General features: G+C 45.1%; 1 protein-coding gene across 2 annotated transcripts in view; it reads left to right on the forward strand.

The window, feature by feature from the left end:
* UGLYAH (ureidoglycine aminohydrolase) overlaps positions 1 to 19783 on the forward strand; it is a 190880-nt gene that overhangs the window by 93643 nt on the left and 77454 nt on the right. For both annotated transcript variants that reach the window (XR_015688130.1, XM_087664414.1), the window contains exon 6: positions 33 to 99. Coding sequence is in view for 1 of the 2 variants with exons in the window: in XM_087664414.1 (XP_087520540.1) it covers positions 33 to 99 (67 nt within the window). In the remaining variant the exon portion in view is untranslated. The remainder of the gene's footprint in view (positions 1 to 32; positions 100 to 19783) is intronic.

Here is a 19783-nt window from a genome sequence, read left to right on the forward strand (position 1 = left end):
TTTTTATGCTCTACCCTGGTTGCAATGTTTAGGTTTGCCTTTATCATAAAGGGAGAGTTGGTTTTCTCAACAATCTTTGAAGAATCCCAAGAGCTTACGGTATGTATGCCTTTACCATTAAGGTTCTAGATCACGAGTTCGTTAGCATGTGGGAAGCACAAATTAAGAAAGAGAGATATAGTGATTTTCTCTTATTTTATATTTGAAGGGGGGGTTGGGTGTTTGGATGTGTGTATCTTATCTCAGAAAGAAAAAGAGTTTCTCACACATGCTACACAAGATTGGGATGTAGTATCATGAGAAAGCGATGATCCACTACCTCTCCACCAAAAGGAAATCTAGTACCTACTTAGATCCATCGAAGCAATAAAAGATATAGAGAAATTTCAAGCTAACTTACCAACTTTTAGCTTTGCTTTTCCCAATTCAAAATATAAACTAAGCCCTGGACCTGTGTGATCTGATTGATAGCAAGACACCTTGTCCAATCCAATTTAACATGTGAAACCTTGAAATGGTGTTGCATTGCATATGCAGTTGCCTTGCCCCATATTGTGGATGGCATAAGATAAGATACATATAATTTATGCTAGTATCATAGCTTGGTACATCTGGACCACAAGATGCACTCATGTTATTGAACTTCAGGATGTATCCGCATCAGAGACTTTATCCAGGATCTGGATAGAGATCACCACACTCTCCATGGGAGAGGCGAGAGGACGCAGGGCAGTTCTGAGAGGATGAGGAAGAGAAGAGAGGCCCTCTTGCGGATATGGGACTTAGGCACTTTCTTCCACACTGTCCCCCAGATGGTTTGGCATTATAGCCCACTTGATTGATTGTTCACAGAACAATTGTATTTGTGATGTACTCTGTTACTCTTTATAGTGTTCCTTGTACTTTGTATATTGCCTCAGGCTTTCTCTGAGGTCTTATTAATGGAATTTCTCTTCTCTGGAAAAAAACAAGATGTATACCATCTAGACATAACATACATGAAGTACATGCAGCGTGTGGGTCCATGTTTACTTTTCTATACAACATATCTGTGTTATGTTGAGAAATAGTATCCTTATAATAGTTGTGTGAGTGGGAGAGGGGTATGTTCGAAGACATTCTATTGTACTTTGAGTTTCTGGATAATGTAAGCATGGCTATGGAGTCTTGTGTATCCTGTGTGTCTACCTTTGCATGTGGAGCTGATTGCAAGGTGGTGCAAACTCATAGAGTTGCAGCTCTTCAATATTTTTGCTGATTCAATAGAAGAGGTGCTAGCTACAAGCAAGTTGGAGAAATCCGGCTACTGAGGGTAAGTTGGAGAAATCCAGCTACTAAAGGTATTGGGTATGTTGCATCGTACCTGGAAAAGTTACTAAGTTGTGAGAATCCATTGTCTGTGTGCAACATTTTGTGACTGAGAAATAGTATTGCGATATATGTTCAACCATTCAAGGCTGGACCTGCTATTGTAGAACAAGAATATTGCATTTTAATGTAAGCGAAACAGATGTGCAAAGTGAAAGGAAGACCAACATTAATTGCGTCTACTGTGGCTGAAATTCATTAATCAGGGTGCCTCACCAAAGACATTCCAGCAAACAACCTGAAGCTTGAAGACAATAGTTCTGTGAGTTGGAGTAAATGATCTGTTAGAAAGCATCAGAAGCGGCGGCACGCATGAGGAACGCCTGTCTGATTTTGAGTATATAAGCCCTGCACGCTGGATGGATGGTCCTCCAGAAGGACAGTAGTACGAAGGGTGAACTGAAGTACATGATTATTGCCAGTCAGTAAGTAAATCCCAGACAGCGAAAGTTGAAACACAGAGAGCAATAGAAACAAGGTAAGGCTGAACAGAGGAATGAACTAGCTTTAACAGAGGCAAAAGCCACAAGCAGCATGGGACTGAATAGCAAAACAATCAGAAGTCTGTAAGCATAAATTAGGAAGCCATAAGGAACAGTGTAAGAAAGCTCAAAAGTGCAGTCTGCAAGGCAAGAACCAAAAGAAAGGATTGACAATTGAAGTGTTTGCCTTTGAGAACATGATTAAAGTTTCTCTGCTTAGGACAAGCATCGACATAGCTGGTGAGGAGGCCCACTTCCTCCAGTTCACAGAGTGTAGCTTCTTCAAGGTCCTTGGTAAGGTGAGCCGCCTCTCCATTGGCACTTCTTTGTGGCAGCATGGATGCAGCTACTGCTACCACTGAAATGATAGATGCAGCATCAACTAGTTGAAGAGAAGAAGAGGTTATACAGAATAGGCTTCAAAAGCATTGAGAACCTTATAGGATATTTCTAAATGTTTAAGACTATTCACATACTTTCATCCATTAGCTTAAGGGTCTATTCACACTGGATAAATTTTTTGAATGTAGTGGTTAAAAGCATGAATAGTTCACTCCCAAGCAAGGTGAATTTGTGGATGATGATGGTTGATACAATGACCTCTTTTAGCTTGATGCTGATGTTGCATTGAAGATATTTGACTAGAATCATAAGTAAGAAGGAAATCTTAGAATTCAAACCACAAACTCTTGTTGGCATGAAGCAAATGGGTGCACCCATTGATTGGGTGGCCACAGAGGATAATGATAATTAAATCACCAAAGGATATGGCATTGTTTGAAGGTGGCCATGATGCATGTGCTGATGCAAAAGAAGAAGTTGCAGTTGAAGTGCATTGTGTGATCTCACAACTTGTATGCAGGAAAATAATGTTCTTGATATTGAGGTATGTGATGATGTCTGTTGCTGAATTGAATAAGCAAGTCAATGCAATGTATGATCATGGACTTGGAAAATAAAAAAGATAACAATAGATGGCATTTGTTGGAGGTTGGAATTGAACTTATCTTGAAACTCCTTGTTTGGATAAAGTACTAGGAGGAATTTCAAAAGCATATGGGGCACACTCCACAAATTTTGGATGAATATTGGTGAAGGAGTATCTTGTACATTTTATGTTGCATTCTTCATGGATCTACATCAACCTTCACATATGGTCTGGACTGTCTTGGATAGATGTTCAGCACGAATTCTGATAACAAGGACGTATTGATTGTAGAAAGGGTGTTGAGAAATAGGAATCTATGTAATAGGGGTGTGCTTATGAACACACTTGTAAGTGTAGATCTAGGGCTAGGTTTTATCTAAAAGTGAGTGTGAGAGGTGTTTGGTGAGAGAGTCTTTGTTGTGCATTTAAGTTTCTAGTAGAGAATGCAACTATTCCCATGAGGCTTGTGCTCTCTCTCTTTTTTTTTCGTAGAAGGTAATTGTATTAATTACGAAAAAGTTTTCATGATTACAAGATACACGATGGCTCTATCCCATCGTGTGTACAAACTGACTCTTTACAAGAACCAGAGGGCCAAATAGTTACAAAATCATGGCAAAGACGCGGAGGAAATTGCCATGTGCCAGGGGCGTAAGTTCTCCCTAGAGAGGATGTCAGAGTGCCGGAGAAGATCTATCTGCCAATACAAGAAACCTTTAAGCCTGGAAATATGCCGCTGAACATTATAAGCAGAATAAAAAAGGAAAGCATTCCGAATGGTCTAGTTGTGCCAACAGCCCCAATATCGAAGAAAGTGAAACAAGATCTTCATATGTGGCTGTGTCGGTGTGGGATATTTGGGCTGCACGAAAACCCAATCAAACGGGCGAAGCGAGAAACCAACCACCGCTCGCCAGACGGCTGACAAGAATGACCAGATTTTCTGAGCAAGGGGGCAAGAAATAAAACCATGACGGGCGGATTCCACAATGGTGGTGCAAAAGAAACAGTTGCCATTGGAGATTCGGCGCTTTGAAAGAGCTGAAGCAAGCGGAAGACCACCAATCATCACCCTCCAAAGAAAGACCTTATATTTGAATGGTGTCTTATTTAACCAACCCTCCATCACAGTTACCCTCCACCATGACTAGGATTTATGCAATCCCCATAGAATATTAGCTTTATTAACCAGCCATTGATGATCTTTAATCAGAAGATGATACACTTGGTTAGCTGAAGCCTTTTCTAAATTCAGCCGGCCTGCACATGAACACATTGCGACTGGCAAGAGTAGCATCCGCGACCGAAGTTAAGCCCAAACGTGCCATACGGTTGAATTGTGGTCGAAGCTCATGTTCACCGTCCCACGAAATTAACCGCGAGACTGCCAACAATTCCAATTGAAACGAATTAGTGGCTAAATGATCCTCCGCTGGATGCCACTGAGACTTCCGGAGGACGAGTCTCTAGGAACACACCAAATGGGCAAGTAGAGATGAGGAAGAACTGGAGAACCGAGAATTTGCATTAAGAACATGCCACCACGAACTGCGGATGTGGGTATTACCATGCAGAAGCCCGTGATCCTCAAGAAAATAACGGGCTATGACGACCCAAGGATGACAATCCGAGCACATGGTGCGAAAAAGAGACCAGCGGAGTGCTAGCATATGAGTGTGGGCATCCAAACTAGCCTCTCCACCCATGCGTTTTGGGGTGCATGCATGCGACCAAGAAATCCAGGAAATACCCGCATGCAAGGAATCCTTCTTCCATAACATGAAATGAATAGACTTCGTAAGATCATTTAGTGTCGTAGTAGTCCAGGGTAGCAATGGCAATAAATATGTAAGCATTGGCAAGATTATTGTTTGGGCTACTTTGAGGCGAACATGGAAGGCCCAGGCTTGAGATTTCCAATACAGAAACTTAGCCGCCAGTTTCTATGAAATCCACTGTAATAGTTGCTTTGGGGGAACATCAACGCCCAAAGGGTACCCAAGATGCTTGACAATGGAGCCATGAGGGACAACCATGCCCTGCCAGTCCAGTGACTGCAAATCCGACTCCGTGCAGCTGAGAATGGCCGATTTCAAGGCGTTAATGTGAAGACCAGAAGCCTGACCAAAGAGAGCCCAAACATCTAATGCTTTGTGAAGGTTATCTTTGTCCGCACGCAGAATCATAAAACTACCATCAGCCAAGGATTGACCAATGAAGTGCTGTCCAGAGGGAAGCAACAATCCAGCCAACTGAGTAGAAGTTGCCATATGAGATAGCATCGAAAGAACCGGATGAGTCGCAAGGGCAAAGAAGAGAGGACTCAAAGGGCACCCTTGTCTGACAGAGCGGGCAAGGACAATTGGCTTGGTAATGCCTCCATTCCACATGACCCGCGAAGATGCTGCAACACTAATAGTGTAGATCAGACGAGACATCCGGGCACCAAAGCCCATAGCAGACATAAGTTCTGCAATGAAAGACCAGTCCAGATAATCAAAAGCCTTTTCTAGGTCCAATTGAACCAGTACGACCTTCTGATTTGAATGCCTTGCATAATCAATTGCCAGTTGCGCATTGAAGACATTGTGCAAAATGTTTCTGCCCTTAATAGAACCATATTGGAAAGGATGCACAATGGCAGGAAGATGCTGATAGAGGCGATTCGCCATGACTTTGGAAAATATTTTATACATAGAACCCATCAAAGAAATTGGGCGCCACTGTTTCAACATGGATGGCGAAGGAACTTTTGGAAGGAGTTTAATAAGACCTTCTTTCCAAGAGGAAGGCATAATCCCCATTTCCCATACCCGTTGAAACAAAGCCGTCAAAGGTTTCGCGAGCTGGGTGGCAAAAAACTCAAAGAACTCATTGGTAAGATCATCCCAGCCAGGACTTTTATCCTTAGGCAAGTGTAACAGAACATCCATGACCTCCGACTCACAAATATCTGCCTCCAGAGTAGATTGCATGTCCTGAGGAACCTGATTGCGAACCAGATCATAAAAAACTGAACGAGCATGAGTAATTTGGCCTGAAGACGGAGAAGTGGAACCAAGAAGGTCGAGGAAATAATTTCTACACATATTCACAATCATCTGCGGATCAAGAACCATTAGACCTTCTTCATCCTGGAGCCTTGTCATATTCTCTCGAGCAAGAGAGGCATGGAGAGCTCGAAAGAACTTATGGGTCTGAGAAGCACTGTCTTGTAGAGTGTCCGTCAGATGTTGCAATTTGACCTGCTGATAGGATTTCAACTGAAACTCTTTAATAAGATTAGGTAGACGCGTTGCCAGTGATAGCAGAAATGCGTCATCGGGAGTGTCCACCAGCAAAGAACGAACCAAAGCCAGCAGTTCCTTGGCTGCTTGTTGGCGCCGCCGACAAAGAGAGGCATGATGGATCCCATACTGGCGAGCAACCCGCTGCACATTGGAGAGAAATCTTTGAAAGGAAGCAGAGCCCTGAGATGAGAAATCCAATAAGAATCGATCAATCAATTGCTGCATATAGCCCTGGAAGATTGCATGCTTCAAATAAGACGAGTTGAAACACAAAGGGAGTCTATCTAGAACTTGCTTGAAAGGTGCAATGGGTTATGCAAGGAGCTCAAGCTGCAAAGGGAAATGATCCGACAATGCATATTGTTGTAACACTTTCATTTCGAGCATCTCAGAAAGGAAATCATCCTCGTGCATGATGTATATGCGGTCTAACCGCGACCATGTTGTGGCATACTGGGTAGAATGGAAGGTAAACCTTGTAGAAGAAGGATATAGCCAAGACCAGAGATCTTGCTTAAGAATGGCAAAAGCCAACTGTTGCCACGTAAGTCTTTCCGGCGCATCCATTACCGAATGTTTTGATGTGGACTGTAAAGAATCAATACACATATTAAAATCCCCTATCAAAAAACCCCGTCTGCCAAGGGACAAGGAACTCTGCAAGGTATGCCAAAGCTCCCGGTGAGATAGAGGATCATTCGGAGCATAGAGGCCAAATAACCATAAGATCTCTCCTTCGGATAAAACTTCAATCACCACAAAGCGGCCACGTACATCATTCTTGATAAGAACCGGCTGATATTTTTCATGTACAATCATAAGCACACCACAATACTGCCTGGCATGTGTCCCTGCATAGAACAAACGAAAACCATGGCAATCCACAACTTTACCTGCTTCACTATGACTTTTGTGCTCAACAGCACACAAGACATCCCACTGATTCTCATGTAATATTGTCCACATGGCATGTTGGTTGTGGCGAGAACAAATTCCTCGCACATTCCACGTAGCTATCTTCATGTGGATTCAAAAGAGGATTAGGTACGAGGCACAGCTTGCCTCGATGAGACCTTTTCGGCAAGAATGTCTAGGACACCCTCATCCAAGAAATCAGCTAACACGGCAAAAGAGTTCTGACGACGAGATTTGGAAGTGGATGGCATATCCGCTGACTTGGGGATGGAGCGGGGATAACGATGATCCCATGGGGTAATGACGTTACCTCGAGTATCAAAAGCCAGCTTAGCGGGTGGACCCTTAGGACCATCTGAAGACACTCTCCTAGCTGTCTATTGACGGGGAGCAGAGGAAACCATAGCAGGAGCAGAGTGCTCTGAAGACATCATTTCTTCCCTGTGCATATACGTACGCATGGAATCTGGTGAGGCAACATGCACAGTATCCATCATGCCAGCAACATGCCTGTTGCCTTTTTTCGTGCGTACATCTACCCAGTCATTGCCACCAGAATCCAAACCCGAGACCTATTGTTTATCTTTATTCAAAACTTTAGGTGGTTGGGTGGCATCTTGCGACGATGCATCACACACCATATCTTCCATGGGCTACGCAACATGCTCGGCATCTGAAGTGTGGTGCTTCTCTGGGCATTCAGCCATAAAATGCCCCAATTTTCCACATGAAAAGCAATGTCTTGCAAAGTTGCCCCATTTCAAACGAAAATGTAAAGGATGCATGCCAGAGCAGTTAATGCGTAACCAAGCAGGCCTTTTTTGAGCAGTGTCCCATAATATACAGAGGCGGTTGCGATTCATGGCCCTTAGGCTTGGGGGGACCAGAACAATGCTCACAGGGGCCATAGAGCCTTTTAGTAGGGGCCAATAAACAGCCGGACAGTTTTTCACTTCAACCCATACAGGGCATTCATGTTGCAGCAGACACTGAAAATCTGCCATGGGGCGCCATGGCACCACATGGACCAGACAGCGATCAACGAACAATGGCAGTTTAGACAGGATAGCAGCACGGTGTATCTTTGATTTCAACAGCATCTCAAAAAAACCCCGGGGGCCAACAAAATCTCTTCAACTCATTCCTCTTGTAGCAGACTGTGCAGCCACTGGCGAATACGGGAAAGCAGCGGGATCCTACCAGTGAAAAAAAGTATCACAGCACGTTCATAGAACACTGAAAAGGAGCACAAGACATGTTTCGGATCCACAGTGGCTTCCAGAATATCTTCCGTTGCAGAGTCCGAAAAGACTTCCTGATTATGTTGAACATAATCGGCCAGCAAAGTGTTGGCAAACTCCAACAGGTGCTCCCAATCAACCTCCTGGGATTCCACAGAATCAGAAGCAACTTGAGCATAGGAACGATCCTGGTGATCCATTGTCCCTACCGAAGTATGTTTGGTGCGTTCGCCCGCTCGCTGGAGGTCAGGAGCAGGGGGCATCTCCTCTGTGCACGGAACCATGTCCTCTGGTTCCTCGGTGTCAGAATTTGGACCAAGAGCTGCCACTGTTTGGTCTATGAAAGCGAGATCCAGGCCAGCCATATTGTATCAGTACGTATGTCGAACAGAGGGTGAGTGAAAAAGTCGCGGGGGGCAGAGACACGCATGCTTCTTTCTCTCTCTCTCTCCCTCTCTCTCTCGCTCCCTCTTTTCTGTACCGAGTTGCTGTCCAGGGGCGTATTCTGCACGCACAGCTGATGAAAGCGAAGCTTTACCTGTCAGCCTCCGTCGTGGCCTGTCCCAAGAACCGTGGTGGCAAAGCACAACCCTAACAGTGCAGGGGTAGGAGGACAGAGCAACGGCCTGGCAGTCGACGGCAGAGCAGGATAATCGGGGGCGTAGGGCAGGGATCCGTTATTAGCTGAAACCCTAACGGGCAGGGCAAAGGGGCGAGAAGCAGGCGTAGAGGGCAGAGTACAAGTGGGTGGGGGATGTAGGCAAGGGGCCGTCCGGCAGCAGGGGGGAGGACTCAACGGCCGTGGAGGGCGTCAGGGGCAGGCGAGGGGACTGCAGGTGGCAAGCAGAAGGTGTCAGACGGCGTCTGCAGGCGACGTCGACGGGACAGCGGGCAACGCCAATGATGGCCAGGTGACGAGGACGCGGATCAGACTCCCAACGCGCACGCAGCGACACCATTCTCTCTCTCTCTCTGTGTATGTAACCTTTTTTTTGTGCTCTCTCTCTCTCTCTCTCTCTTTTCGTAAAGAGCTATTTTATTAATGATCAAAACATAATCTCAAAAGTACACCATGACCAAGAGTACAAAGATACATCACGATCAAAAACACCAAGGAACTAGATGGCGTGAAGGGGGGATGAAGAAACTATAGTGTGCTAAGAAAGCATGTCCTTTCTAGGGAGAATATGCACCAACTCAATCATGTTAAGCTACCAATGAAGAAGGCCCCTCAAGCAGACTATATGACTCTACACTCTTGGATTGTGCACTCTCTCTCTTTTTTTTCGTAAAAGGTAATTGTATTAATTACGAAAAAAAGGTACAAGTTTACATGAGTACAAGATACACGATGGCTCTAAGCCAACATGTGTAAATTGTTAGCACAAAACCAGGAAAGAGTTACAAAAATCATGGCAAAGATGTAGAGGAAATTGCCATATGCCAAGGAAGTAAGTCTTCTCGAGGGAGCAAGTCAGAGTGCCGAATGAGATCTATCTGCCAAAGCAAGAGGCCTTTAAGCTTGGCAATGTGACCCGAAACATTAGAGGCCGAATCAAAAAGAAAGGCATTCCGAGTGGTCCAATTGTGCCAGCATCCCTAGTATCTAAGAAAGTGGAACAAGATCTTCATATGCAAGTGAGCCGGTGTGGGGTATTTTGGGCGTTGAAAAACCCAATCGAAAGGGCTTAGTGAGAAACCAACCACAGCTCGCCAAACTGCTAACAAAAGCGACCAGATCTTCTTTGTGAGAGGGCAAGAAATAAATCGATGACGGGCCAATTCCACCGTAGTGGTGCAGAAGAAACAATTGCCGTTAGAGATTCGACGCTTGGAAAGGGCCGGGGCAAGAGGAAGACCACCAATCATTATCCTCCAAAGAAAGACCTTGCACTCTCTCTCTCTCTCTCTCTAATAGGTGATTGTATTGATTGTGAAAAAAAGTACAAGATTTCAAGATTGCAGGTGCAAGATGGCTCTAGGCAATGGGGTAGAGACCAAATAGAACAATTTCAATAAATACAAAAGGAGTGCAAGAAGCACGCCAAGACTAGATCAAGAGTTCAAATGAGCTTTGGTTGTGTGGGCTTGGGTCTTTGCTGCCAATGTCTCCAAGACACTATCTTTAAAGAAGTCGTGTAGTAGTGCAAAGGGATTCGGACGTTGATGCTCAATCCATGAGGAAGAAGGCACGTTTGTAGGGTAAGCAGTGGAACCTGGAAACTTGCAATCCCATGGGGTGATGACTCTACCAGCATCATCAAAAGCCTATTGAGTTGGAGGGTCATGGGCACGTAGCAAGGACTGGCTCGATTGTTGCTGTTGCGGTTGTTATTTGGGGGGTGGCGGATCGAGTGGGAACTTGAGCAGTAGGCGCATCAGAAGATTTATCCCAATGGCACGAATAAGTGCAAAGAGGGTCCTATGAATGCAAGGAAGGATTAGTAGGTGCTGTGGACAGGGAAGTCTCCTTTGCTTTTCCTTTGTTGCGTCATCCCTGTGTTTCCGGATCTGAAGAGGAAGCAGGCTGCTTGCCTTTAGACTGAGTGGGCTGAACAATCCTTTGCTGGGCAGAAATTGGAGCCATGCTTTAGTCTTGGTCATTATCCATGGGCTGATCGACAAGATTGTTCTTTTGGTCTCGACATTCAGTCATGAAATGATCTAGTTTACTACAAGAAAAATAGTGATTGGCAAAAGTACCCCACTTGAACTAGAACCAAAGAGGCTGCATGCCCGTACAATTGAGATGTAACCAATTGGGTCTCTTCCTAGCGGAATCCCAAAGCTTGCACAATTTGTTTTTGTTGGTTGCATTCAGATTTGGGGGTACCAGTACATGGCCTTTGGCAGCCATTGCATGCTTTAGAAGGGCCCAATAAAGGGCTAGGAAATTCTCCACTTCCACCATATTGGATATTGTTGCTTCAGTAAACATTGGAATTCTAGTAGTGGATGCCATGAGATAATAGGTACCAATTGTCTATCGAAGAAAAGGGGACGCTTATGGCGGAGGACATTCTGGGCCGAAGTAGAAAGAAACATAACCTCATAAAATCCACATGGACCAGCGAAGATCTCCTCCACACCTTCAATTTGAAGGATGGATATAGCCACTGGCAGATCTTGGCAAGCGTGGGAATTTGACCCATGAAGAAGATAATAATGCCTTGCTCATGAAAGGAACGAAGAACCTTTTGAGTGGGCACTTGTGTATCCAAAACCTCCTCCTCCACACAAGTAGGAATAGCTCGATGGTTATGCTCAATATATTCTTCCAAGAGAGTATTCACAAACTTGACCAAATGTTCCCAATTTGGTTCATGCAAATCATGTGAAGTGGAAGCCACCTAAGCATATGAGTGAGGCAGAGCATCACTTGGGTTAGGAGCCTCAAGAGCAGTAGTTCGTTGTGGAGATGCTTGCTGCGTTTGATAGATAGTTGAATACAAGACCTAAAGTTGCAATTGGCAGATGCATATAATCTTGATTAAGACTTGCCATAAAAGAATGGGGTCATCAGCTCATTCTCCTCCTCTCTTTGACATGCTGCCTTGCCTTATGCAATAGGCACAACATACATGCAGGAGTCCCTTGGTTCGCGGGTAGTGTTAGAGATGAAAATGTGGGAGATGGAGAATTGAATCTCAGCTGAGAGTACATAGTTGACAGTGGAGAGTAAGAGAGTGAAGACACAACACTACTCCCAATGCAATTACCAAGAGTGTAATTGAAAGTACAAAAGTATAACCCTTAGACCTTAGGGTTGTTAAGGTGTGTTCACACCTGAAAGATGTAAAGTACGGTAAGTGGTCGAACTGTGCAACATAAATATGCAAGATAAAAAATAATGTAAGTGGGGGGAAAAACCTCTCGTAAGGAGAGTAAAAAGTGCCCCAGTGTCCTACCACAGATCTCTTTGAGCGTAGATGCAAGTCAAACCCAACAAACCCCCCTAGAGTGGAAAGTGATCAGTATACAAGGATCATCCACCAAAGGAGATTAAATTTAAAGCATTGCGAAAGGCTTCAAATTTGTCGCGAGGAACAGCTTTGGTGAAGATGTTTGCCACATTATTGGTGGTAGGAAAATAGACGAGGCTAATATCTCCTGCATGTAGCCTCTCTTTGACAAAGTGATAGTGGTTCTGTATGTGTTTCGTGGGTGCATGAAACACTAGGTTCCTTGGCAGTGCCATGGCACTCTGACTATCAATAAACAAAGGAGTAGGCTTGTCAGAGGAGAGAGGATCGAGGTGCAGCTGAAGTGCAGTAGACAGTGTGAGAGTGAGAGACAGAGTTGAGCACGATACCCAATGCAATAGTACTAAATTGAGTGTCAGCTGAAAGTACAAACGATAACCCTTATACCTTAGGGTTATAAGGGGCTGTTCACACCCGAACACAGTAAGTGCCCGTAAGTGTGCACCACAAGCACATACAAAATAGTACACATAATCTGGGGGAAAAAACCTCTCCTACCGAGAGTAAAAAGTGCCCCAGTGTCCTAGTGATCACCCGCACACTCCCATATGAGCGTAGGCCTAAGTAAGGCGTGTGAGATACCCAACAAACCCCCCTGGAGTGAAGAGTGATCAAGTGTACAAGGATCATCCGCCACCAAAGGGCGTCAAATTCAAAGCATCGCGAAATGCTTCAAATTTGTCTCGTGGAAGAGCTTTGGTGAAGATGTCTGCCACATTGCTGGTGGTAGGACAGTAGACAAGGCTGATATCACCTGCATGTAGCCTCTCTCTGACAAAGTGGTAGTGAATCTCTATGTGTTTCGTGCGAGCATGAAACACAGGGTTCCGTGCCACTGCAATGGCACTCTGACTGTCAGTATATAAAGGAGTAGGCTCCGTAACAGATACATCCAAATCAGCAAGTAAGCGTCTAAGCCATACGCACTCAACTGCAGTAGTGAAGGCTGCCTTGTACTCAGCTTCACATGACGACGTGGCAACAGTGGATTGTTTCTTGCTAAGCCAAGAAATGCATGACGAGCCAAGAAAGAAACAATTGCCACTAGTGGAGTGACGAGTATCAAAATCACCAGCCCAATCAGAGTCACTGTAAGCATGTAACTGCAGTGGTCCCCCCTTGGCATAAAGCAATCCAAGAGCTCTAGTACCCTGCAAGTAACGAAACACACGCTTCACAGCTTGCCAATGCGACATACGAGGCTGATGCATGTACCTGCTCAAAACTGAAACGGCAAACTGTATGTCTGGCCGAGTGTGGCATAGATAGACGAGACATCCCACTGCTGGAGCATAAGTATGGATATCAAACAAATCACTGTCATCATGTAATGACAGTTTGAGCCCAGGTTCCATGGGTGTACAAACTGGCTTGCAATCCTGTAAGCCAAACTTCTCAAGAAGTTGCCCAATGTACCTTGACTGACATAATCCAATGCCTCTAGCATCATGTACAAACTGGATGCCCAAGTAATAGTGCAAAATACCCAAGTCAGACATGTCAAAAGTTTGCTGTAAATTATTTTTGAATGCTGAAATCTGATCAGCATGTGTTCCAGTGAGCAAAAGGTCATCTACATATAGACACAAAATCAGCATGGATCCCTCTTCTTTATGTACATAAAGGGTAGACTCAGATGGGCTGTTTACAAACCCCTGACTAAGCAAGAAAGCATCTATCTTTGCGTACCAAGCTCGTGGAGCTTGTTTCAAACCATATAGAGCTTTTTTCAGCTTGCATACTAAATTTTCTGAGCCTTCAACTGCAAAACCAATGGGCTGCTGTACATACACTTCTTCCTGAAGTTCCCCATGTAAGAATGCAGTCTTTATATCCAGCTGATGCACTTTCCAACCAAAATGTGCAGCCAAGGCAATCATAGACCGAATGGTCGTCATACGGGAGGTAGGAGCAAAGGTCTCCTCATAGTCAATGCCCTTTTTCTGTGCGTAGCCTTTAGCTACCAGCCGTGCCTTGTACTTATCTATGGATCCATCTGCGTTCCTTTTCAATTTGTAGACCCATTTCGTACCAATGGCACGCTTGCCAACTGGCAAAGACACCAAATCCCAAGTATGATTCTTATGAATAGAATCCAATTCAGCTTGCATGGCTGCCATCCAATGCACACTATGTCGTGCATCCTCAAAACATTCAGGCTCCTCATTATCATGAGTACATGCTGCCATAACAAACTCCATGGAATGTGCTGAATCATGCAGTCGAGTTTGCCTTCGAGTACGACCAGCCAAGGGTGTTTCCAAATGACTATCTCTCATAGTCTGCGTGTACCATCTAGGCACCTGTCTTGCTTCCTGACTGTGTACAAGTTCCTGCTGAATTTCAGTTTCAGCAATGTGCTGATTTACTGCATGTTCCATAGGAGCAGCTGGCTGAACATTAGGTTCATTTGCTGAAGTACCAGCTGAATCACCAAATGTGATGGGCAGCAGCCCTTCAAAGACATCACGGGCAGCCTGATATGTATCAAAACCAGCCAAGGATAATTCTGATTTTTCATCAAATACAACATCCCTGCTGACAAAAACCTTCTTGGTCACGGGATCATAGAGTCTGTAGCCTTTGCTTTCGCTGCTATATCCCATAAAGATGCATTTTACAGCCTTGTTGTCCAACTTCTTTCGAAGTACCTGTGGAATATGGGCATATGCAAGACACCCAAAAGTACGGAAGTGGCCAACAGAAGGTTTGCGGCTGTGCCAAGCCTCAAAAGGTGTGACGGTTTTCAAGGCCTTGGTAGGGCATCTGTTCAAAATGTGGCAAGCGCACATGACGGCTTCCATCCAAAAACTATGAGGCAAACTCTTTGCCTTCAGCATACATCTGGCCATCTCCATGAGTGACCGATTTTTCCTCTCTGCTACCCCATTCTGCTGTGGAGTATATGCAGTAGTGTACTGATGGATAATGCCCTTCTGCTGCAAATAAGAATTCAGCATAGAGGACATGTATTCCCCCCCTCGGTCCGAACGGAGAGTCTTAATCTTGCAACCAGACTGAGTTTCCACAAGTGCACTGAAAGCCAAAAATGCATCATACACTTCTGACTTCTTTTTCAAGCAGTAGACCCAGCACAAACGTGTAAAGTCATCAATAAATGTTACAAAATAGTAACAACCACCCAATGACTGTGTCTGCATGGGCCCACAAATATCCGAATGCACAAGCTGCAATCTGGCTGTTGCTCTAAAAGCAACATCATGGGGAAAAGAGAAACGATGCATTTTCCCCAAAATGCAACCCTCGCATAAATGCTCAGGAGGTCTCTCCAAGAGAGGTAATCCATCCAACATCTGAGTACGCTGTAATAGCATCAAGCTGCCATAGTTTACATGCCCCAAACGAGCATGCCATAACTCCGCCTCTAACATAGCAGGAGTAAGAGTAGATGCCAAATATGCAGACTGATCTACCGAAATAGCATCCAACTCATATAACCCATGACACAGAGATCCTGTCAAGACCAATGTCATGTGTTCCTTGTCACGGACCATGCAACGGTCATCATCAAAGGTGACCTGCAAACCACAACGTGCCATAGAAGAAATGGAAAGCAGATTCTTCTTAATGCCAGGCACATACAAAGCATCCTGTAGGCGGAGAATAGAGCCATCAATGGCTGTAAGCTGAATCTCCCCAATACCACGAACAGGGTATGATGCATTATTAGCACACTGAACAAACTTCCCAACGGGAGGTGCACCAAGAGAAGCAAACAAATCTCTACGAGATGTGATATGCCGTGAAGCACCACTGTCAAAGAACCAAGTGTCAGCATCCTCTGTAGAGCTAAATGCTCTATCAGCCCAAGAGACATCATAACTGCAAGTGTAAAAACAATAGTCCCTGTCTGCAACAAAGGACGCGGACTCACTAGCAGTGGAAGGAGCTGCTGAAACAGACATCCCTGACTCCTTCTTCTTCTCTTTGGCGATGCGCTTCCTGCACTCAGTGATGTAGTGGCCAGGCTTCTTGCAGTAATGGCATTTTCCTTTCTTGGCTTGCGTGCCCCCCTGTTTCTGACTTGTCTGTGAAGTGTTACTACTACCAGAACTCTGCGAAGCATTTTTCCCTTGGCTGTTTTTACCCTTCTGCCTTGACATAAAAGCCTGCTCAGAGGCTATACCATCCACACCACTGTTCCGTCTAGTTTGCTCCTCCTCTAGAAGCAAACTGACAAGCTGAATGAAAGTGATGGGCTCTTTCGAAATCCTCATAGTGAGGTTCAAGGCAGTATGAAAAGCCAAGTAAGAGGGAGGCAGTGAATTCAATGTCGTAGAAATCAGCTGCGCATCTGAGTAGTACTCATCCACATTCATGAGTTGCTCCCGCAAGTCCTGAATTTTGTTGAGATGATCCTGCATAGAATCACCCTCATTCATCTTTAGAGTCTCTAGCTCTTTCTTCAAGAAAGAGATGCGAGTCTCATTCTTTCCTGCAAACATCTGCTCCAATGTCAACCAAGCTTCTTGTGAAGAAGCTGCTGAACGAATATGAGGAATGATAGAACGCTGAACTGCCAATGCAATCAGCGACATAGCCTGTGCATCCCGTGTATCCCAAGCTTTCTGAGCTGCAGTTCTTGGGGGAAGTGGCTGAGCGGGCTGAGGTGGAGGGGGCTGAGGTTGCCCTCTTGCACGTCCTCCTGGAGGAGGAGTAGCGGGAGCCACAACTCCCGGTCGTGCTTCCTCTCCACTGACATAATCCCACAAATTTTTGGCCACTAATACATTCTTCATCATGAAAGACCAAAGGGAATAATTGTTCCCATCCAATCGGTCTTCCTTGGACACATAGGTGAATACATCTCCTCCCTGATTTGCCATTATTTCCCAAAAGGCAATAGAGCAATGTCAATGCAGTACGGGCTGGAAATCTGCAAATTTCCAGAAATTGCAGCAAACACAAGTTTGCAATTAATGTGCAAAGGGTACTTTTTCAAAAAAACTGTCACTGATGCACGCTTCCCAAGGTGCAATTAGTGCTCAGCAGCACTAAAACATCAAAAGCCCCAAAATTTTCTGCCCAAAATTTCTGTCACAAATGTCTGTTACAAAAGCCCCAAAATGTGCATTCAATGTGTCACAGACTGACACAGCACGTTTCCCAATGCTGAAAACTGAACCTGCTGTTCAGCACGTTTCCCAATGCTGAACCTGAACCTGTTGCACGAACTCCTGTGTAAAAGAAAAGTGCAGAATGTTACCTCTGCGTGTTGACGACGGGCACGATTCCCGAGGTAATGACTGCTGGGTACAGTCGGACTGACGCACAGGTACAGGCGTGCAGGTCCAGTGACACGCGCAGGCAGGACTGGGCGCGCGCTGGGCAGAGGAGGCGGCACCCAGGGACTGGCTGGTGGAGACAGGTGGCGCGCTGGCAGCTGGAGCTGACGGCACAGGCTAGCTCAGTGCAGGGAGGCTGCGCAGGCAGACTGACAGGCGAAGGGGCACGCTGGGCAGACACAGGGCAGAGGACACGCTGGGCAGAGGTGGCAGCACGCAGGTACAGGTGGCGCGCTGGGCAGGGTGGTGCTGCGCGCTGATTGTTGGAGCTGCACGCTGGGCAGAGGAGTCGTCTCGTGCTGCGCGCTGACGGACTGACAGGCGCAGGCAGGACTGGGCAGGAACAGGCGGCTGGGGCAGAACTGGCGGGGGCTGCAGACTGCAGACTGAAGACTGCTCTGAGCTGAGCTCTGATACCAAATGTCAGAGGAGAGAGGATCGAGGTGCAGCTGAAGTGCAGTAGACAGTGTGAGAGTGAGAGACAGAGTTGAGCACGATACCCAATGCAATAGTACTAAATTGAGTGTCAGCTGAAAGTACAAACGATAACCCTTATACCTTAGGGTTATAAGGGGCTGTTCACACCCGAACACAGTAAGTGCCCGTAAGTGTGCACCACAAGCACATACAAAATAGTACACATAATCTGGGGGAAAAAACCTCTCCTACCGAGAGTAAAAAGTGCCCCAGTGTCCTAGTGATCACCCGCACACTCCCATATGAGCGTAGGCCTAAGTAAGGCGTGTGAGATACCCAACAAGGCTCTGTGACAGGTACATCAAGATCAACCAACAAACGTCTTAGCCATACACATTCAATTGTGGTAGTGAAAGTTGCCTTGTATTCAGCCTCACAAGACGATGTGGTAACAGTGGATTGTTTCTTATTAAGCCAAAAGATGCAATATGAGTTAATAAAAAAACAGTTTCCACTCGTAGAGAGCAATGTGAATCAAAATCACGAGCCCAATCTGAATTGTAAGTATGTAATTGCTGTGGTCCCCCCTTGGCAAAAAGCAATCTAAGAGTCCTAGTACCCTGCAAGTAACAAAAAACACACTTCACAGCTTGCCAATGTGATATGCGTGGGCTGTGCATATATCTGCTCAAGATTGAAACTGCAAATTGAATATTTGGCCTTGTGTTGCATAAATAAATGAGATATCCAATTGCTCGAGCATATGTATGGATGTTAAACAAATGATTGTCATCATGCAATGAGAGCTTGAGTCTAGTCTCCATCGGTGTACTGATTGGCTTGCAATCTTGTAAGCCAAACCTCTCAAGGAGTCTACCAACCAATCTATTTGGACTGTGACCATCCAATGTCTCTAGCATTATGAATAAACTGAATGCCCAAATAGTAATGCAAAGGCCCCTAATTTGACATTTCAAAAGTTTGCTGCAAATTTTTCTTGAATGTTGAAATTTGATCAGCATGTGTCCGTGTGAGCAGAAGATCGTCTACATCAAGATATATGGCCGACAAGGATCCCCCCTCTTTGCATACGTAAAGAGTAGACTTTGATGTGCTTTTAGTGAACCCTTTGCTGAGTAAAAAGGCATCACATACCAAGCTCATGGAGCTTGCTTTTAACCATACAAAGCCTTTTTCAACTTGGTGTGAGAATAGGAATGGATCGAAGCTCAGCTTGAGAGTGGAGTAGACAGTGTAGTGTGTGAGAGCAGAACACCCAATGCAATCAAATGAAGTGTAAGGTGCAAGTACAAAGTATAACCCTTAAACCTTAGGGTTGTAAGAGATTGTTCACACCCGAAGTATGTGAAACATGGTAAGTGCTTAAAATGGTGTAACATAGGTATATAAAATAAAGGGAATAAATCTGGGGGGAAAAACCTTGCGTATGGAGAGTAAAAAGTGTCCCAGTGTTCTATTGAGGATCATGGACACTCCTCTATGAGGGTAGGCGTGAGTGAAATCCAACAAACCCCCCTGGAGTGGAGAGTGATCAAAATACAAGGGTCATCCACCAAAGGAGATCAATTTTAAAGCATTGCAAAATGCTTCAAATTTGTCATGAGGAAAAGCTTTGGTGAAGATGTTTGCCACATTGCTAGTGGTAGGACAATAGACAAGTCTGATATCCTTAGCATATAGCCTCTCTCTGACAAAGTGATAATGGATCTCAATGTGTTTTGTGCGTGCATGAAACACTAGGTTTTGTGCCACTGCAATGGCACTTTGACTGCCAGTGAATAAAGGAGTAGGATTCGTGACAGATACATCCACATTATCTAGCAAGCGTCTAA

Source organism: Lygodium microphyllum, chromosome 23 (assembly GCF_053477565.2).
Source record: "Lygodium microphyllum isolate KBCC chromosome 23, Lygodium_microphyllum_v1.1.10, whole genome shotgun sequence".
NCBI classification, from domain to species: domain Eukaryota; kingdom Viridiplantae; phylum Streptophyta; class Polypodiopsida; order Schizaeales; family Lygodiaceae; genus Lygodium; species Lygodium microphyllum.